This window comes from Centrocercus urophasianus, unplaced genomic scaffold, assembly GCF_019232065.1.
Source record: "Centrocercus urophasianus isolate 14NV4802_14NV808 unplaced genomic scaffold, USGS_Curo_1.0 seq_40, whole genome shotgun sequence".
In the NCBI taxonomy this organism is placed as follows: domain Eukaryota; kingdom Metazoa; phylum Chordata; class Aves; order Galliformes; family Phasianidae; genus Centrocercus; species Centrocercus urophasianus.
Genome location: NW_024884978.1, coordinates 2,766,284 through 2,785,289, shown reverse-complemented (window position 1 = coordinate 2,785,289; position 19,006 = coordinate 2,766,284). Strand labels below are relative to the sequence as shown.

Sequence of the window (19,006 nt, the reverse complement as noted above, 5' to 3'; positions counted from 1 at the left end):
GCCGCCGCTTCTGCGGAAGACCGAATTTAGTTGGGGTGTTTCTCTCGGCTGTCAGTGTGGGTTCTGCGGGTACATTTTTAGCTCTGTAATCACCGACTGCATCATTGCATGGCAGCAGCTGCTGACGGCGGGAAGTGTGTGTGCGAGCAGACAAAATAAAAGTTGTTTGGTGTCAAAACAGTATGCAAATGCTCAAAATGTGTTACCCAAACAACCGGCCTTTGCTCTGGGAAACACGCTGTGTCAGAGCACGTTTTATGCCCTTCTAGTATTTCCCAGTTTGCTGCAGACTGAGAAAAAGGTTAACTCCCTTTTTCAAAGGGGTTTTGCTCTCATAACAGTCTCATGCAATAAGAGACCACAGCCCAACCGCTGCTCTTCCCTGTACAATGTTGCTCTTCTTTAAGGAAACTGCTCGTTACAACATCTTCACTGGGTTGGACTGACCCTGGCCTTAGCTACCCAGGTTTCTGTAGCTGCTCTGTGGATTAATGGGGCTGCAAGAGCTCTCCTCGCTCCTCTTCTCTTAAACATTTTAGGTTTGAATAAAAACAATTCAATGCCTTCCCTCAATGTGGAAATGAATTCTCACTAACCATCGTTGGGCTCTTTAAGGTTCCTAGAAGCGATTTTTAAACCTGCAATTCTTGCATACAGTTCTAAAAGGAGAGGTGACCGAGCTGTCAGCACCCAGCAAAGTGTGGTGAGGGCCGAACTCACCAAATGGAGGGCAGGTCTTCGAGCTGTGGCTGTCCCAGCAGCATACTCATCTGTCTCACCTCTGCCTGACCTGAAGGAACCCAACAAAGACTGCACTGTGTGATCATCATTCCATCCATTATTATGCAGTCATTTTTTAAGTTAAAAATATAGCATTATGTTTAAATATATGTAAAAACGTTTTCCGTCGTCTAAGATAGGTTTCTTTTTATAGCTGTCATAGTAAATAGGCAGACCTTTGAATCATTATACAGAGCTGGTATTAATGTTTCCAAAGTCTGAAGATAAGATAACGGTTGTTTTCTTTATAGGAGGTTATCCCTGCAGGAACAGAAGCTATGGCTGAAACAGAGCAATGGCTTGTTGTCAGCTCTGTTAAACTGTGACCAATTCACAAGAAGCTTTTTGTAACCTCTGTAGCTCCTGACTTAGGAATCATGTGCCCTGAAAGGCCTGGCCTTGAGAAAAAAAATGTTTGAAGTTGAGTGCTCGGCAAAGGCTTCTTCCAGAAAGGGACAGAGCCCGAGCAAAGGGCGAGCCAGGTGGCAGGGAGCTGAGACATGAGCTGTTACCTGCCTTGGGGCTCCGCGGTGCATCTCAGCTGGGAATCCTCTTCACTCACACGGCAAAAGGAAGAGTCTCTGAGTTTGAGTCATTCCATGTTGTGAGAATAAATCCTTTTGTTGGATAATTCATTTTCCATCCAACCTATAAAAAGACAAGAGAATAAAGCCATGTCTATGTATTTTTAATATTTCCGTATCCCACATGTAAATATGCAGTCACTTTGAGAAACAACAGGCCTGTAGGCACTAGAAATAGGCATCTCCAGTCAGGAGCTCCTTTTGAAAATAATGACTTTAATCTTTCAGAATATGTGAGGGAGACATTTAAATGCCTTCTAAAAGCAGTGCTTGAGCGGGACTGTAAAGCAAGAAGTAATATTTCTTTCCCAGAGCTACTGTGAAATTCAGTTCATTTCTCTGTAACATCCCCATCAGAATTTCACAGCTCAGGACAGTTCTAAGTTGGTACTTTTGTGAGAAGAGAACATTACAAGTACTGCCTTGGGTTTGCAGAAGGTTTTGAGGAGGGTCAGTGCAGGCACTGTGCTTCTCTGGGAAGACCAGCAGCAGCAGGGCAGGCCTGCTCACCATCTTGTGCTGCAGAACTTTAAAACAAATGAGGCAGCAGCTGTGTCTGCACACATGAATTGTGACAGTTTTGTATGCATGGGAACAGCTTTACCACTGTTTTATTGGCTTCTCTGCACAGCATCAGATGCAACAGAGAGAAGTTTCACACAGAAAAACAAGCAGTGCTGCTGCCCAGTTGGTGCAAAGCCAAGGCTTCCTGCCAGCCCTCACCTGGTTCTGACTGTGGCTATGGAGCAGTATCAGCTCCCCAAACACTCTTTTCCCACAGTGCTTGTGTGCAATACATTGGTAGGAGAGCAACAGCCTCTCATGGCTGCCGGGTCAGAGCAACGCACGGAACAGGCTGCAGCCATCTAAGCAGGGAGTGCAGAACCAGCACTCTGGCCAAGCACTGCCAAGGTGACACCTGGAGCTCCCAGGACAGTGGAGCAGCTGGATTGCTGCGAATTTGCATTTGCTGCTCAGGCCTGCAAAACCCTCCTGATGCTTCTCAGGCTGGTGCCATGCCTGTCACTGCATCCCAGCAGGGAAGATACACAGGCTGCTGCACACCCCTCTGTGGTGCCACCCATCTCTGGGTGTCCATGAGCTACAACAAATAGCCGTGTGCACTCGAAAAGCCACGTGCATGCTGCCAAAGTCACATGAAGGTTGCAGGAGCTGGTATCTGGATTTCAGTGTACCTGGCAATTGCACAAAACTCTAAAAGGCTGAAATGTGATCTGCACATGATGGAGAAGTCAATACTTCTCCCTCTGCAGAGACCTTTGTGGGTTAGGGTATGCTGGCTGAGCGCTGGAGCACTTCAGAGTACAACTGTAATAAAACACAAAGCTGGGAGGAGGCACAGGGGATACAGTGACACTTCTGTACATTTTTCCTGCACAGGCATGAGCCAAAAGTCCTTGACAGTAACAGCAGATGATACAGACAATTTTCTCTTAATCAGAAAAAGCAAAGCACAAAATTAACAGCAAGCATCCTGACCTTTTAGCTGACAAATTGTTCACCTATTTTAAATCTACAACTAAATTTAGTGCTCCTGATACAGAACAGCTGAAGTCACAGGTTTAAACCAGGCAAATCCACAGTAACTTTTCCACAAGCACGGCTTTAACAGTCAGCAGTACCTTTCAGCTCTTGCCTGGACAGATGCTGAGATTCTACACTGGTGTGCTCAATAGAAATGGTTACTTGAGAGGAAAGGGCATTGGCTATAAAATAAAAATGAGCATCAGCCTTAAGACCCAGAGCTCCAAATCAACGTGTTCAGTATTCAAGAGAAGCTAGGTCCGTAACATTTAGAGAATATGGCAGAACATGTGGTCAGGTCCTCCACAACAACTTTATTGTCCCTTGTCTTCACAGGAGAAGACAAAAAATTAATACAAATTAATCACAAGTGTGATTTGAATGTGTTTACTAAAGTTAAACAAGAGCCCTGCATGAATGCTGTTACTCAGTATTAAACTGGACTTTATTTGATTTAGTTTCCTTCCGTTTCAGAGTGAAGTATCCTAGATCAAATTAATTTCACTTAATTCTCAATAAGAATATCTGCAATAAGGGCTAAATAGAATGTAAATCTACTTTAAAAGCGATTCAGGTAAGGCCTCCTGAGTGTATCCTCTGAAGAAAGACTCATATCAATAGGCTTAATGGGAATTGTTCCTGGATCGTGCTTGTGTGAGGTCAAAACATCTGTCAGCACTCACCAAGAAAGTAGTGATGTGTCACTCTGAGAGCACGAGTATCTGATCCACAGCTGAATGTATGCCTGACCATGTGGAACCAGAAACTGTAGGATGGGGTGAATTCCTTGTTAAAAAAAAAAAAAAAAAGAGAGAAATTAAACTCTGAAGAAAGTTTGGTTTCTTCAGCTGAGATGGAGAACTGGCACAGGTGTAGCCTTGCACAGGACATCCCCCGTGTTCTGAAGATGTAAACAAAATGTGCACTGTTTTTGTGAGGCTGATTTAATTTAGGCTGTTGCTATCTAATGCAAACAGTTTCACGTTGTACGTATGACTTCATATTTCATATGATCTTGTTTTTTTTTCACATTTAAGAACTGCTCCCTGCTGTTCAAGAGTGAGTCATGTCTTGTTCAGAGTACCAAGTCTTTCAATTAAACATTGCTCAGTAGTCTACCCAACCAGTATCCCTGAGTCAATTTCATGTGCTCACAGACAATATGTTTTCCACATTAATCCATTGAGACATACTAAAGAGTCTAATAAATACATACACAGTCTGCTCAGAAAAAGAAGGAAACTAAACACAGCCATACATTAACTCTTCAGAGCATCAAATCACATCTCAGAATATGAACAAATTCTGCATTTGAGCAAGACGCACTGACTGCTCAGTGTTGCTTTACATTGCATTTACAAAGACATTCTCAATAATCAAAGCCTCCCAAAACTCTCATGTTTTAAAAATAGTAAAATGTATTTCTTTTGAAGTATGCGCTTGTTGCAGCTATTTAGGAATCTCATACTGAACTCAGATGGATCTTGAACCTCCCCTGAGGATGATTTAGATGTCAGCATTCATTCATTAACAGATGGGAAGCTGTCCAGGACAATACAGCAAGAAAACACATGATGTCCAGGCTTGCTTTCTGCTTCTTCCTGTCTTAGACAGGATTTTCTGTGCAGTTCTTTATAAATATATTCAAGGTTAAATATGAGTAAGGTAAGAAATGCAGAGAAAACCAGTCCAGAATTGGCAGTGCATCTTACTTATTGATCAACAGGGTACTTCTCTCTAGTGGAAAGGAGAGCATTTAGCAAAACTTCACACGAGCAGTGACAATCTTACCTCTCCCCAGTGCCAACACATATTCCCACTCCTCATCTCTGGCCATGTGTGCAAACATCTTCCTCCTCATTAACACAGAGACACATCAGCCCTAATGCCACAGGGCTCAGGCAAACGCTCACAGACCCCAACAGGTTTAATGTTGACCTTCATGAAATACTCTTTTGAATAAGAAGAAAACAAGCTCTCTTACAGAAGCAATAAGGCTGTTGTGGAAGCAGTCACCCTAAGAAAGAACGTAGATGCCAGACATGAGAAGAAGCCAATACATTCAAGGGTTCTCTTGGCTGAAATGTTGGGCTTTATAGATGTGAGAAGGGCAGAGCTTGGAGCAGCTCTGCTCCTATGGTGTGACAAAGGCAGCCTTCTCTCAAAACCAGGCAGAACCAGATAAACTCCACGAGAATGACCTTGAGAAAAAAGGCTGGTGGAGTGCTTCAGGATAAAGTGCTGGCTGAAAGGATTGAAATTGCATGCAGAAAAACTGTCTCCTATTGTCTGATTCCTCTCTGTTCAAGGAAACGGAATTTCGTACTTTCATTGTAAATAAAAAGGCTGCATCAAAGTACTTGAGCGATCAATTTTGCCTGCTATTAGAAACAATCTGATGAGCCTAAAACCATCTAAGTGCTCTGGTCAAAGAGGGGAATAAAAGCTCTACTCACTTCCTCATGGAAAGGCAGCAGTTTTATCCCTTTGACTGCAACTGCACAGAGCTTGCAAAGTCGAGGGTGCATGAAGAATGGTTGCTTTGATTTATGGAGTGCAGAACAGGGTACATATGGCTGTGGACATAATGCCTCCTGACACTCCTTTGCCCTTCAGTACCTTAAGTACAAGTAGACGTAAAGCAGCTACCAGTCAAACTGGTGGCATGCACTGGTAGAAATGGCTCCAGAAGCACAGCAATTAGGAGAATCAGTTGGTGTGAATACATGGCCTCGTTCATGTCTGTATGCAATGAAGAAAACACAGATGTGACCTTTGTCAGCAAGTCAGTGCACTAATTAGTGTGTCAGAGTTAATAACCACTAAACTTGAAAATCTGACCTATATCTAGTACAAAAAGGAAAAGGCAGCAATTTGCTTAAGTATCTATTATACTGCTAATGATTATGAGCTGAAAAACTAGACCATAACGCAGGAAACTTGTAATTAAAAAGCATCAATTATCATTTTCTCCTGGTAGGGGACATTAATCAGGTCTGCCTGCCACTGTCCCAATCAATATACAGACAGACGTAGAGTTGCATGATTTGTCCTGGACCAGTTAGAAAGAAATCAAATCAGTAGGAAAGTAGCAACTTCAGCAAGAAAGGAGAAAAAAGAAGGAAAAGGAGATTAAGATAGTTCAAGAAAAACTATCCATGTTTCTTGTTTGGCAAAGCACAGGTGTGTGTCAGCCTTATTTTCTAGCAGGGCAGCCTTGCCTCCCTCTAGCAATGACTAAACTGGATTTAAGCAGCATACACAACGTTCTGAGGTTTCAGGGCTGAGCCAGCTAATACTTTTTGTCATGCTGAACATATTATCCTTCTATAGAGATCAACCAGTCCCAGAGTTTGCCAGGAGGAACGTGAATCTCTCCTCTTAAGCCCACATATTTCCCCTCTGCCCCTTTAAGGTGTCAGACTTTCAGCGGAGGGAGCAGATTGTCTAAAGACTGCTGCACGCTCAGCACCCACAGGCAGAACCAGTTTATCGAGTACCTGGCCATGCTGTGAGTACACACAGATTTGTTCTTCCAAGAAGCTCCAGCCCTGAGGAGTACACTGAGTCAGGACTGTGTTAGTGAGATTGTTTGAAATTTGCATCCAGGGAGGTGGTTTGCTTCTGCTCTATTTGTGTGCAGTGACACTTCCAGCACTTGGCCTGTGGCCACATGTGCTAAGAGCTAGGGGACTATCAGACATGGCTGATTCACCTCACTTATGGGATGTACTGCCATTAATGGCCCAAGTAATGGAGGCAGTGCAAGCTATCTAGTTCTGAACACCCATCTGGGCAACCTGGGCACCATCACTGGCCTGAAGATTTGATCTATCATTTTGCACACAAGGACTGCATTTAGACACTTGGCTTTACCTGATTTCAGCTGTGCCATGATAATACTGCAGCATCACAGCTCATCTCCAGACACTCTGAGCTTCTCCCTCTTAGCAGCTTTTCCAGCTCCCGGTCTTTAAAGCTCCTGCTTCTTTAATGATCACAGAATGGAAATGAAAATGTGAAAAACAACCCAGTAACAAAATCAGAACTATGTTTTGCATTATGGAGACTTTGTGAGATTTTCATTATTTACATGCTTTAAATAATTTAAAATTATTCCAAAGCAATCTATATCTTCTATTGTCAGACTCATGCTAATTTAATAACCTGGATGGCTGTAATTTTCATTAATTACCTTATACTCTGAACACATTTTTAATAGAATTGACTACTTTTTCTTCCCTTACACTCTTACATCTATTACCAAGCAGGAATGTCAAGTTCACCCCTTGCAATACTATCAGGATTCAGCCCACTTAAGACAAAGTCCTCATCTTTTACCTATCTGACATCAACCTCTCTGTCCCCTCCACTCTGAGCACAAGCCAGCAGCTCTCCTTTTTAATGCTATGGAAGCACTTATCTCCAGCCAGAGCTGCCCCCTAGGGAAAGGCCGAGGCTGGAAAGTGGTCGTTCCAAATAGGGGACGATGTATTTTTGTGACTTACTTCTGTGTGGAGACTGCACTAGCTCAGAAGCTCCTGCTGGGGTACAGCCTGGTGGGTGAAGAGTGACACAGGGGAGTTCAGACACTTGTCACGATTAGTTCCATCACAACAGAAGTCAATCAGGGCTGTCAATTCAGCAGCTCTGAACAACATAAAGTTCACAGGCAAGACGTTTCTCCCCTCACAGCACTGTCTCACTGATTTTCAAAGTGAAACTGCGTCAGTTGCAGTGGAGACTTGGTTTTGTGCATAGTTAAAAAATGAATAATCACAAAACCAGTGCAGAGGATTTAAAGCCAAGCTCTCCCCATGAAAGTGGATAAGTGCTTTGTGGAAACAGACTACTTCAGCAGTCATGCTGCAAGCACTGAACATAGCTTGGATTGTGCCAGATAAATAACAGCATAATAGGATTTTTTCTTCTGAAGACACACATTCCCTGTGGCAACATCATAGTCTGTTACAGCAGCTGAGAATCAGGTTCCTCAGTGCTTCGTGACTACATGTCCCCACAAAGAGCTAAACACTGACAGCAGAACTGAAATGAACCTATAGTCTTCCTGAAGCAATGCTTCTGCTACCTGCACAAGTGCCTGCCTTCAACAGGTGCATTTTCTACTTCTAGGAGACATGGAACTTCTGAAAAAACATGAATGTTTGGAACAAGCCAACCAAACAACCAAGTACTCATTTTGCCACAGCACGTTCCCCATGCATCACCAATGCCATGAGATGCTCTCTCCCCTCTGCCATTTGTTTCTGATCCCTTTGCAGGGGCTGCTCAGACATTTGCTGATTTGTGCCAAGTCTTTCAAGCTTCATGCTGCTCTGTTTGTCTGTCAACAGACTTTTCAGCTGACTCTCTCTGAAAAAAACGTGATTTCTTTTGGTATTAAATTTAAACCTTAACAACAGTGATTACTTCCTGGAACAGTGAGAATTCTCGCAGCCTTCCCACTCAACATGTCTGTGACTGATGAGAAAACAAATTACCTGTAGGAATACAAAGGCTGGCATTTAATTGAGGCTGCCTATGCAAACCACATTCTCACAATTGCTAGATTCTGTTTTGTTTTTTTGTTTCTTTTTAATGGGAACACCTCTGATTTAGAGAGGAGCATTTCAAAGGATGAAGACAAGCAGCCCTGTTTTTCTGTGTGATTACGTAGACACGACAACATGCTTATTACTTGCCAAATAACTGTAAAAGTGATGTTTAAGTGTATTCAGAAAGGCCTTGAAATTCTAAACAACAAAATATGCTAGCATTTTAAATTCATCTTGATACTTTATTATCCATCAGTTTGATTTCTACTGTAATTGCTGTGATTTTTTCTAGCCGTTTGCTCACTCTTTTTCCTTTCCTTCTATGCATCCACTCCTTCTCAGGAGAGCAGCCATGCCCAGTCTGACAGCACTACTGCTGTCCTCCCCCCCAGAGCTGGGGGCTTATGATGCCAGAGAGCTTACCAGTGATTTCACAAAGAGGCAATCAGAACAAGCACATAACATGCCCAGAAAAGTAAATAAGCTGTGGGTTTCATTCACCCACTGACGAACAGGATATTTACTCTTCCAGAAGTGGTGCCCAGCGCTTTACAAACAATTCATTAACCTTCGCGAGAGAGAAAGGAGGCCTGGTTGGTATGCTATGAAAACTCTTCATGAAGAGCGGTCGAGATCCAAGAATCCGTATCGCGGTGGGAATCGAACTCGCGAAGCTCGCTTGACCTTCCGGCCGCAGCTGCAGGGGTTCCCCCAGCAGGGGTCAGCCCCGGCCGGCTCAGCACGGCGGGCAGCGCGGCTTTCGGCCCGGCCCTGCGGCTCCCGGAACGAATCAGAGCTCATTTCTTCCACGCGAGGTCACGCAGAAATGCGCTTACATCGGACGAGAAAATAAGTAGCTGTTAGTTTGCTGGGAATGGAAAAAATAACAGTGGCAAAGATGTAATGCATTTCTCTATCAAAGATTCTGCTCTGCAAAAGTAGAAATACTACAAAATTCATCAAGCAAAGCATTAGGATGGGCAGGGCTCTTTCTAAATGTGCTCAGTTCCAGCAGGATGTGGCCCTGCTGCTCAGAAAGGCGTGCTGCAAAGGCCTGAGAACCTTCTTCAGTTCTTCTGTCAAAAGGATTTTTAACAGCTAATGTGAATTCTTACTGAAAGCACTCACTACCAAAAAAAAAAATGATATAAAAATGATAATGAGGTAGAAAAATCCCTACTAGACTGGGCTTTCAGATTTAAAAGTGTTGAGAAATTCTCACATCTGTACCCTTGGTTCTGCTAACCAGAAAACATTAACAAACTGCAAAAAGTATCAATAAAGGAAGGCAACACCATCATGACAATTTCTTTCTTAGGAACAAAAGTATAAAAAGCAGTACCCAGATGTTCAAAGCAAAAAGTGCTTGTCCTTGCTCTTCATGAATCAGAACAAACCCTCTTAAGGTGGAGAGAGAGTCTGAAACAAAAGCCTCTTTCTCATCTCACAGAGGCAGCCTCCAGTTACCACCAACACGAATGACACCCATGGGCCCTGTTCTGCAAGGTTCTTTTTCTTGCAGTCTCACATGAATCACCACCATGCATACAGATTGGTTCCTGCAGGTGCAACACAGTATGAATGCTACCACACAAACACAGCCTCCATCTAAGTGGGGTGGACACAAGGTTGCGCATCGTTGTGTGCACCCGGAAAAACAAGAGAACCATCTGGTGCTCACAGCAGAGCAAACAGCTGCCACCTCCAGTCACCACACCTCCACTCTCCCTTGTAAACCCATGCCTGTTCCTGCCTCAAACTGATGCAAATATTTAGCAACACACCTCATTGTATATTTGTTAAGCTCAACTTGATTATGAGGTAGAAATGTGGAGGGTTTTTTTGGTTGCTTTTCAATAACGTAGTGTTTGAACTCTAATCTGGGCTTTAATCTGTTTCAATACCAGATTCAAGACTTCATTTCCCAGATGTTTCTAATGAGACAATAAGGCTCATCTGGCATCCAGAAGACACGCTCATAACAGGACATTTGGATGCCTTGTGTGGTCATTTACCTCATGGGCTGACTGACCTTGTCTTCACTGGAGATGTCTGCTGATCTAATGTCCCACACTTTAAACTATTTTGGTATATCTGTAAGACAAAACAAAAGTGCTCAAAGCAGTGCACAGCACTCTGAGAAGTTGATACAACAGCTATGTTTCAGGAGAGCTAATAAAGAACTTTTGTTGCAGGCTAAATCCAAAATAGTTTAGGATTAAGTTTGGATTAGCCAGGGGACAATCTGAAATCAATAAATTGTCCCACTGCTACTCCACCATGCACAGGTGGTGTTCTGAAACTTCCTCAAAAACAGTGCTTTTCTGTGCCAGGGACTTTTTTACCTTTATAATTTAACATGACTTACACAGATGTGAACATTCCCATGCTCATTCTTAACCCCATTTAAGGTATTTACCAGTTGCTAAACTAATTCAAGACAACAGATCTAAGTGCCTTAAATTGCTTATTGCAGAGATGACATCTTCTGTGTGTAAATTTGTGAAGTCTATGAGATTCATCACTAAGGAGAAGCTTTACAGATGCTCATTTGCAAGTGGTCAATAATATGAACATGCAAGATTCAGTGCAAAGTTCAATTCAGAATTTTATTTATTAAAATATCTTTTCACATTCCCTTTAGTAGTAGATTTGTATGGACACTTGCTAGAATGAACATTTGTCAACAGAAGAGTGCTATACGGTCAGGTGATTGTGAAAGGTTTATGATACCAACAACATTTGCATAGGGAACAATAAATTAGAGATTTTAGCCAGTAGCTGGAGCTTGAAAATTTAAATTTGGAATGAGATTATGAAACTTTTCTTTTTTTTATTATTTCTTGTTGGTTTTGCACCTCAGGTGCAATGGTTAAAGCAGTAACTATATACGTATGTACAAATCCATGCCCTCACTTTCACTATTTTCTAAGTGAGAACTTTCTTACCTGTGGCCCAGATCTTACAGTAATTGAATCTTCACTAGGAAAAGGAGAGCAATTGCAGTGTCAGAGACCAGCTAGTTAAAGGGTGAGGGACTGTACTTTTTGTTTTGCTTTTAAACTAATGCAACTGAGATAAATAAAGACTTGAGAGATTAGATCCAGGTCCAGAACCGGACACATGACAGTGGCTTATCATACCATAGAGAGAAGGGATAGGTATGAAGCTCTATACTGGACAAACTGGGCACAAATATAGCTTCAGATCTCTCTTAAATCAAAGGAATAAACATTATACATACAGAACTTCCAGGTACAAACTCACTGACCTGCGTATAGCATGTCCACTGACTCAAGATCTATATTTTGCATCTTCCAAAATAACCGTGATTGGCAATCATTCCTTGAAGAATCATCACAGTGAACTAAACAACAAGCATCAGAACTTTCAGAAGGAAAAAGCAGTTTAGCGAAGAATAAAGAATATTTGTGCCTCTTCTGGCAGAAGCACTTGGTAAAGTATTGAATCTCTTAACAGTTATTCAAGTTTTTAGAGAGCCCAGGTCTTGCTCTTTCATTAGGCTCTCATTGTAGTGTAGCATCCAGATGAGCCATAAATTAGCTGGCTCCAAGACTGGTAGCAGTCCAGCTGCTGCAGCACAGGGAGTTCAGCACAACATGCAAGATCATTTCAAAGAACATCCACATCTGGCCTGGCTGTGCTGAGCTATGTTCTGCCGTGGTACAATGTTACTGATAACCAAGTCAGCTAGTTTAAAGCAAGCTTAGATATTTCTGAATCTTACTAGCATCACAGTAGTTACTGCACTGTAGAAATGTACTTCCTCAGATGTAGTTTTTCCCTTTATTTCCTCAGAGTATGGCAAATTAGGGGCTAGAAAAGCAAAATTGCATTAGCAGAAGAAATTACAGATGGGAACCTAGGTCAGTGGTTTCCAGAGCCACTTTCCTATGAGAATTTTTATTTGCAATTTTTTCCATTATACATGTTAGGAACATCTCTATTGTTCCCTGAGGAAATAAACTTTGAAAAGAGCCTGGCAAACTGATAAGTGCTGCAGAGCTTTTGAAACAGTTGCAACATCTTCCATCTTGGCTTGTTTTCTTCTCCCAGCTGATTTTTTGAGATGGCTGTTCTAAGTAGCATCAGGATGCCCTTGTATTCTCTGTTGGCAACAAGACCAAAAAAAGAAAAAAAAGGGTATGAGTATAAGCAGCCCCCTGTCTTCTCCAGTTATTTTTTGATTAATACAAAAACAGTAAATGTAACAGCATCTTCCTTAGAGCACGGTACAATGAAAAAATAAATGCAGTTCCCTGGGGAATTATTAGCATTATCTTCACCAGATAAAAAATGGAGATAAGACAGCAGGAGATTTTGGTTAACAATTACAGACTGGACTGCAATACTGTTGAGTAGCAATATCTGTAATGGTGCATTTACGAAGAAAACCTGGATTCTTATGGTCTGAAAGTCCTTTACAGCAGATGTCCATTTACCACAATTAGGCTCCCCTCCAGAGCCTCACAAGAAAAAAAGCTTTCCCAAAGAGTGCTTGACTGTATCAACAGTGAGCAAGGCATTGGTAAGCTTTCTGACAGCATTCCTACTGCTTCAAGCTATTCAGAACACAGAAACCAGAACCACAAGAGGCAGGGTGCAGATGAGGAGTCCTAACCAAAGGGAAAGGTCAAGGAGATCCCAAATTTCATAGTTTTTACACTGCGTGACAGAAATAATTCTGTCCACTGAGGCTTCACAACCATCAGGTCTTTCCTGACATCTGTTGCCAAAGCAAGTCTTCCTCCTACAAATATCTGGTAAGAGAGTACGTGGTGGCCTCTAAGTTAATGATTTATTCTGTCAGCACTGAGGCGCCTAACTCCTTTTGTGGACTTACCCCCAGAGGATTTGCCCCATGAGTCAGAGGCAGGAATTCCTGGTTTATAATGCAGTGTTTATTTCAGAGTATCACCTTGTTTTTCATATCCTGACTGCCTGAAATGCCCCCCTAATTTTAAATGGACACATCCTTCATCCTCATTTCCCGTCTGGAGCTATTGTGCCATGTTACCATGCACACTTAAACATATGCCGGGTCCCCCTTCAGAGCTGCCTATCTTGTGCTGGCACTGTGAAGCAGTTTCTTTACAAAATGCATTGGGAATAGCTTGAGTGAGATGAGAAAGTAACTGAAAACAATTTACTGCAAATAGATTTAAATTGTACAGGTTTCTATCTCAGAGGGTACGTTCTCAGGCTGTACAAATAGGTGGTTAAAAGTACGTTATGTTCTGACTGGGGCTGCCAGTCCTCATATACTCCTAGGACAGAATCAAACAAACAAACAAACACACAAACATCTAAGACACAATAGGGGAGGAGGAGATATGAAGTCAGAATGTACCAGTGAGGTAAATCTGACACAATACCAATTAGTATTTGGCGAAGTGGCTATCTCATTGTTAAGATATTTCCTTCAATATGTTTTCAGAAACTGGGACCGTTAAATAACTCAGAAAGATTGCCAGCTCTGATTTCAGGAAGGAAACCTCCTCCCAGTTCCTCTTTAAGTAATTCATTTCTTTTGCAAATACTTCCTATGGATGGCATTTAAGATACAAATTCTTGAAACAGAGGAGAAAGAGGGAAGTAACCCCCACCCCAAAAACTTTGGTCTCATTTCTAAATGTCCTAGAAGTCCAAGACATTCAGGTTCAAGTTACCCCGAGCTTCAAAACCGGTGAGAACCTGTACTGCAATTCAGCCTTCACATAGTTCAAATAAAGCAGACTGAAGTGATTGCTTCTATCCTGTATCACCTTTCTTGACATAATACAGCCACTTGCAATGACTCTGTAACACAACACATAGTAAGCAGTGCTAACTGCAATGTGAGCTGAAAGCAAAGTTGATGAAATTCTATGCTACGTTATATTTATTTTGACAGAAACACATAGGGACGAAGGGATGGGGGCAAGACCAGCACTTATTAAAATGATTTTCTTCATCCTCTTTTTTCCACAGCATTGTCTGTGACTACCGGAAGACCAGTGCAGAACTGAGTAAGCTAACAGAGTTTATCAGAGGAGTGGAAGCCACACTGTTGACTTTAGAGTGAGAAGGACAGCAGGATCTGATGTTGAGTCTGCACCCTAATTACTGAAGAAAAACACTGCATGTCCTCCTGTCTCTGAAAGCACAGCTCGTAGCAAAACACTGCTGCCTGTTGTGCCTTTTGTGACCCTTCTGGAATACTATTACTGCTTAGAGAGAGTCAAATTCCGCAAGTTTTTTGACATGTCACTGTAATTAAGCAATTCATCTGACATTTCAGAAGCGATTAAGATGCCAGCTGACCAGGCTAGTGCCTGAAGGCCTCCCTTCTCTCACAAATGAGAGCAAAGCAAAAGCAACTTCACCTCATCCAAATACTTCATTTGGCTGTGAAGAGGTAGAACAGCTGGGGAGGAAGTTTAAGCCACTTGATCTCTTTATGAGGAGCATTTTCCTTTTCATGAGTAGGACCAACGATTCCTCATTTGGACCAAACCTCAGAATTATGTATTAAGTTAAAATGAGCTACAAAGGAGAGCAGTCGCAATAAAATAATGCTATAAAGGCCCTTAGTAGCTTCCTGCCTCTTTTCTACTCATCTGTGCTGCCTGGAAACTCCACAAAGAAATACGTCTATCCAATCCTACAGTAGGTGATTCAGCTGGAGAATTAAAAGGCTGGTGGGATCTGTTTTTTGCCATGTCTTCTAAAACATTATTATATCAAAAAAGAAGTTACACATTAAGTATAGAGCAGTATCAAAAAAAGGGACATTTTCAAGGCTTGCATTGAGGAAGGCTGTTTCTGGGAAAACTCGCATAAGATGTAGAAGCTGAATTTTCTAGGGGGTGTTTCTGAAAAGAAGATTGATTTTACAGAGAATTTGAGTTTATTGCTCTCCTGCTGTTAAAAGGAGTTTGTGCAGACAACACAGAGAAAGCACTGCCCTCAGCTGACACTTTTTTCCCTTGAATCTAATGTTACTTCACAGATTGCCCAGTTTAGCAAGTTTTAATAGCCCAATTAAAATTGAAGTGATATAAGTGGGTAGTCAGCACATTTTCCCTAAAGCAGACTCATACTTTTGTGGAGGGATTTTTTTTTTTCACTCAGATTTGGCCACAGGAACAGAAACCACAAAATACTTGTAAAACTTCAGCCTTTTCTCCAACATTCTTTACAAATGCTCCTCCCTGAGCTGACACCAGATATCTGTCACAGCCACTTGACTATTTTTCCTGCTGTGTAGGACTGGAACAAACTTTCTTCTGTGTAACTCCCCAAGGAATGCGTGGTATAACCCAGAGGAGTGCTCAGCCTGATCTATTTTTAGAAAATTGAGAGCAAAGAATAAAAAGAAACCTTTAAACTAAGAGAGACAATGATCCTATAAACCCAACTGACCTGTTAACATACGTCTGTTTACTGTAACACAACCTGTGACCTCCAGCACTCTGCCAGCGTCTGTAAATAATACAATGGGTTGCTCTTATATCCCACGGGGAGGTGAGCACTGATGGAGCCTTTCAAAACTCAAATGGATGCCGTAAGCTGACGTAGACTGTGCTATTGTGATTCTTATTTATGAGTTTCTCTCTTTCTTTTTTTGCTTTTTAAATTCCAAAGCCACAAAGTGGATGGCAGAATAAAAACATGCCTGCCTGGTTGGAGGTTGGATTAGACAGCTTACCTAACATTCAAGAAAGTTCTCTTGAAATGTATGTCTCTGCATCAGGTTTCTTGAACGCTGAGGAACAACTCATACAAGGCATTTATCCTTTTTTTTTTTTTTTAATATATTGTTTTTCCCTGGTTTCCACACACAGCCTGACCAGTATGAGTATTTCTGAAGGGATTGCTATCCTGTAGAGGTCCTGACCAACAAATAAACAATTAAAACATATGCTTGAACACTATCTCTCTAGATACACAATAATTTCATTCCAACTTTCCCTATCTGTAATGTCTTACATAAAAATGCATACTTACGGAATGCCTGTTTTCCACAGAATCTACAAAACAAAACACAGTGTATAAATTACAAAGTGGTACATTGTGGAGTGATCAGTTCTGTGTTTCAGCAGATAGGCTGCTCTGTGTAACAGCTTCTTTTGTTGGCCTTGCAATGATGCAGAACTGTTACCTTCAACTAAGGTTCAAACTCTGGCTCTAGAAAATATTTGAGCTCTAGCTCATTCAAGTACATGGTTAGGACCAGACATCTCAAAACCATGTCCATCAGTATGTCTGACAGCTTTCTTGACAGTGGCTTAGAGCAGAAGTTTCTTCTGAGAGCACAAGCTGTTACTGGACAAAAAAGTTTTCCTTTCAGAGGCAAGTTCTCATGAGCACTGTATTTCCTCTTCCAGCTCCTTGCCAGGAAAATACTACATTGCAGAAACCTGATATAGGAAACAATTTTCAGAGCCAAATAAGATCACACAAAGATGCCTGAAATTTTGTTAGTAAAAAGCTGCTTATTTCCAATGAAAACTTGGGAGCCAGTGGGCTCTTTACATTTAGGATAGTAAACTTTAAAATTAGATTTTACATTTACTTTTTAGAGCAGATTCAGCTATTCAGAAGTTTCAGACAATGCCTTCAAATACTAGAACATGAACATTTTCCTGTCCTCTGGAAGTAAAACAATTGAGAGACATGAGGAAAATAAGTCCTTTTTCAGAGAAGGAATTTGAGTCTTACTGGACTCTTTTGTATGGTTTGTTAAAATATTGCTCATCTTACAAAAGCAGATGCTCGGTCTTGAAGGTTGTTTTCTTGGAAAGTGTACAAAATTCAGCAGGGAGAAGTTGTGTTCAAAGTAAAGGGTTTGAGCTAGGACTCTGGGTTAATATTTTCAGTACTTTTTCTATTGACATGGAATAGTCTCTTAATCTGTGCTTTTGAGTAAACATTTTTAAAATAGCAAATAATATAATCAATCCTCCTACAGGCAGAACACTTGTTTAAAGTTTGAGAATTGTTCTGGAATGATTAAACAAGGACTGCAAGCAGACCTTTCTAAAGGTCTTCTAGAAACTCCTTTGGCAGCCAGCACAAGGAATGAAGTAACTGAATAAAGGCAAATCTAACTTTGCAAATTAAAATACTCATTTCTCTTTCTGTCTCCTTTATGATTACATTCACATAAATTTGTGTGCAGTTAGGCTCATGCTGTTTCTACAATCAGCACTTTTATTTCATTAGGACTATAATTTGTCTTCACTGAAAACAGCACTGTGAACACGGCGTGCAGTTAGGCTGCAAAAATGCAAAAAATGCAGAGAAACAGATTATTGCTTTAACTGCACACTGTCAATTTTCTTCAAAACAATTCTATCTACAATGTTCAGACTAACAAAAGTCCTAGAAGCTCAGGTGTCTGCAGCACATGAATTTAATTGCAGTATAAAACCCATCCCTACATTTTCAGTTGGTTTAATCAGAAACAAAAACTTACGTGAGAAACACAAGTTTTTTTGTTCTTTCAGCCAAAGTGAACAAAAATGCTAATGATTTATGAAGCAAGGTATTAACGAGTTGCAGTTTAGGCCTCTGTGACAATGCATTGTGCCTGCAGGAAGGAGGAAATGAGGAATTTTGTGTAAATTCCAAACATCAAACAACGGGATGTTTGCTACTCCAAAGCTACCAGGTCACAATAACAGATATCTCGTCCTGTAACCTGTCACCTAGACTCAAAATAGTGTGGTTTTCTAGCTAAGGACCATATCTCTACCAGGAGAACATCACACGTCCTTTGGAAGTGCTCCTAGAGCGCCATGCGACTTCTACAAGGTGCTGATCAGGTATGTCAGTGCACATTCTCTAGAAGGGATATAATGTTCATGTTGATTCTTTTCTACACCAATCCTTTCGCAATGTTATTTTTTCATTCCTGTTAAAAATACAAAGAGCATTTTACTTGAACCAATCTGATCTGACTGTGATGAAAGAACAAAGTTCTTCCCCTACCTGTCTTCCCCTACTGCCAAAAACAGGAAAATAGAGATCAGCTGCATCCCATGCGGACAAACTGGTCAATTTTCCATAGCAGGACAAACAAGGAGTTGTATATTTGTTAACAGAACCAGAAATAAACAAGCTGAAGATCCAGTTCTGGTGACATCCAAAACATTCCCAAGTACAGGTGCTTTTATGGATTTCTGATGGATTTAAGTTCTTGCTACTTTTTGTTTATAGATTTTAAAATTCAAATAACACATTCTTAGAAGGGGCATTCTAATGGCAGAACTTTAAGAGACTGTCATCCCCCATCTGCTCCCCTTTATTGCTAAATGCTATGGAAAAGAGATGATAGCTCTAAGCCGTTGCAATTTACAGACTATCTCAAGCCCACGTCCAACACTGTCAAGAGTTAAGATGCTACAATATAAACAGAAGAAGCTGAATAACAATCACATGCTACATTCTGCCAAGTCTTTCACTGGAGCATTAACTTCTAACACAGAACCTTGGCAGGCAGTTTGGGAATAGATCTTACACAGAAGCATGTGCACA

At 41.3% G+C, this 19,006-nt stretch overlaps 1 protein-coding gene across 21 annotated transcripts in view; it reads right to left on the bottom strand.

Annotated features, from left to right (window-relative positions):
* Positions 1-11,047: 11,047 nt before the first annotated feature.
* Positions 11,048-19,006, bottom strand: part of PECAM1 (platelet and endothelial cell adhesion molecule 1) — a 35,269-nt gene continuing 27,310 nt past the window's right edge. For 7 of the 21 annotated variants that reach the window (XM_042832878.1, XM_042832881.1, XM_042832883.1 and 4 more), the window contains 2 exons: positions 16,475-16,497; positions 11,048-12,593 (listed from right to left, as the gene is read on the bottom strand). In XM_042832878.1, the coding sequence (XP_042688812.1) occupies positions 12,564-12,593; positions 16,475-16,497 (53 nt within the window). In that variant the 3' untranslated portion in view covers positions 11,048-12,563. The other 14 variants (XM_042832879.1, XM_042832884.1, XM_042832885.1 and 11 more) reach the window with 3 other exon arrangements.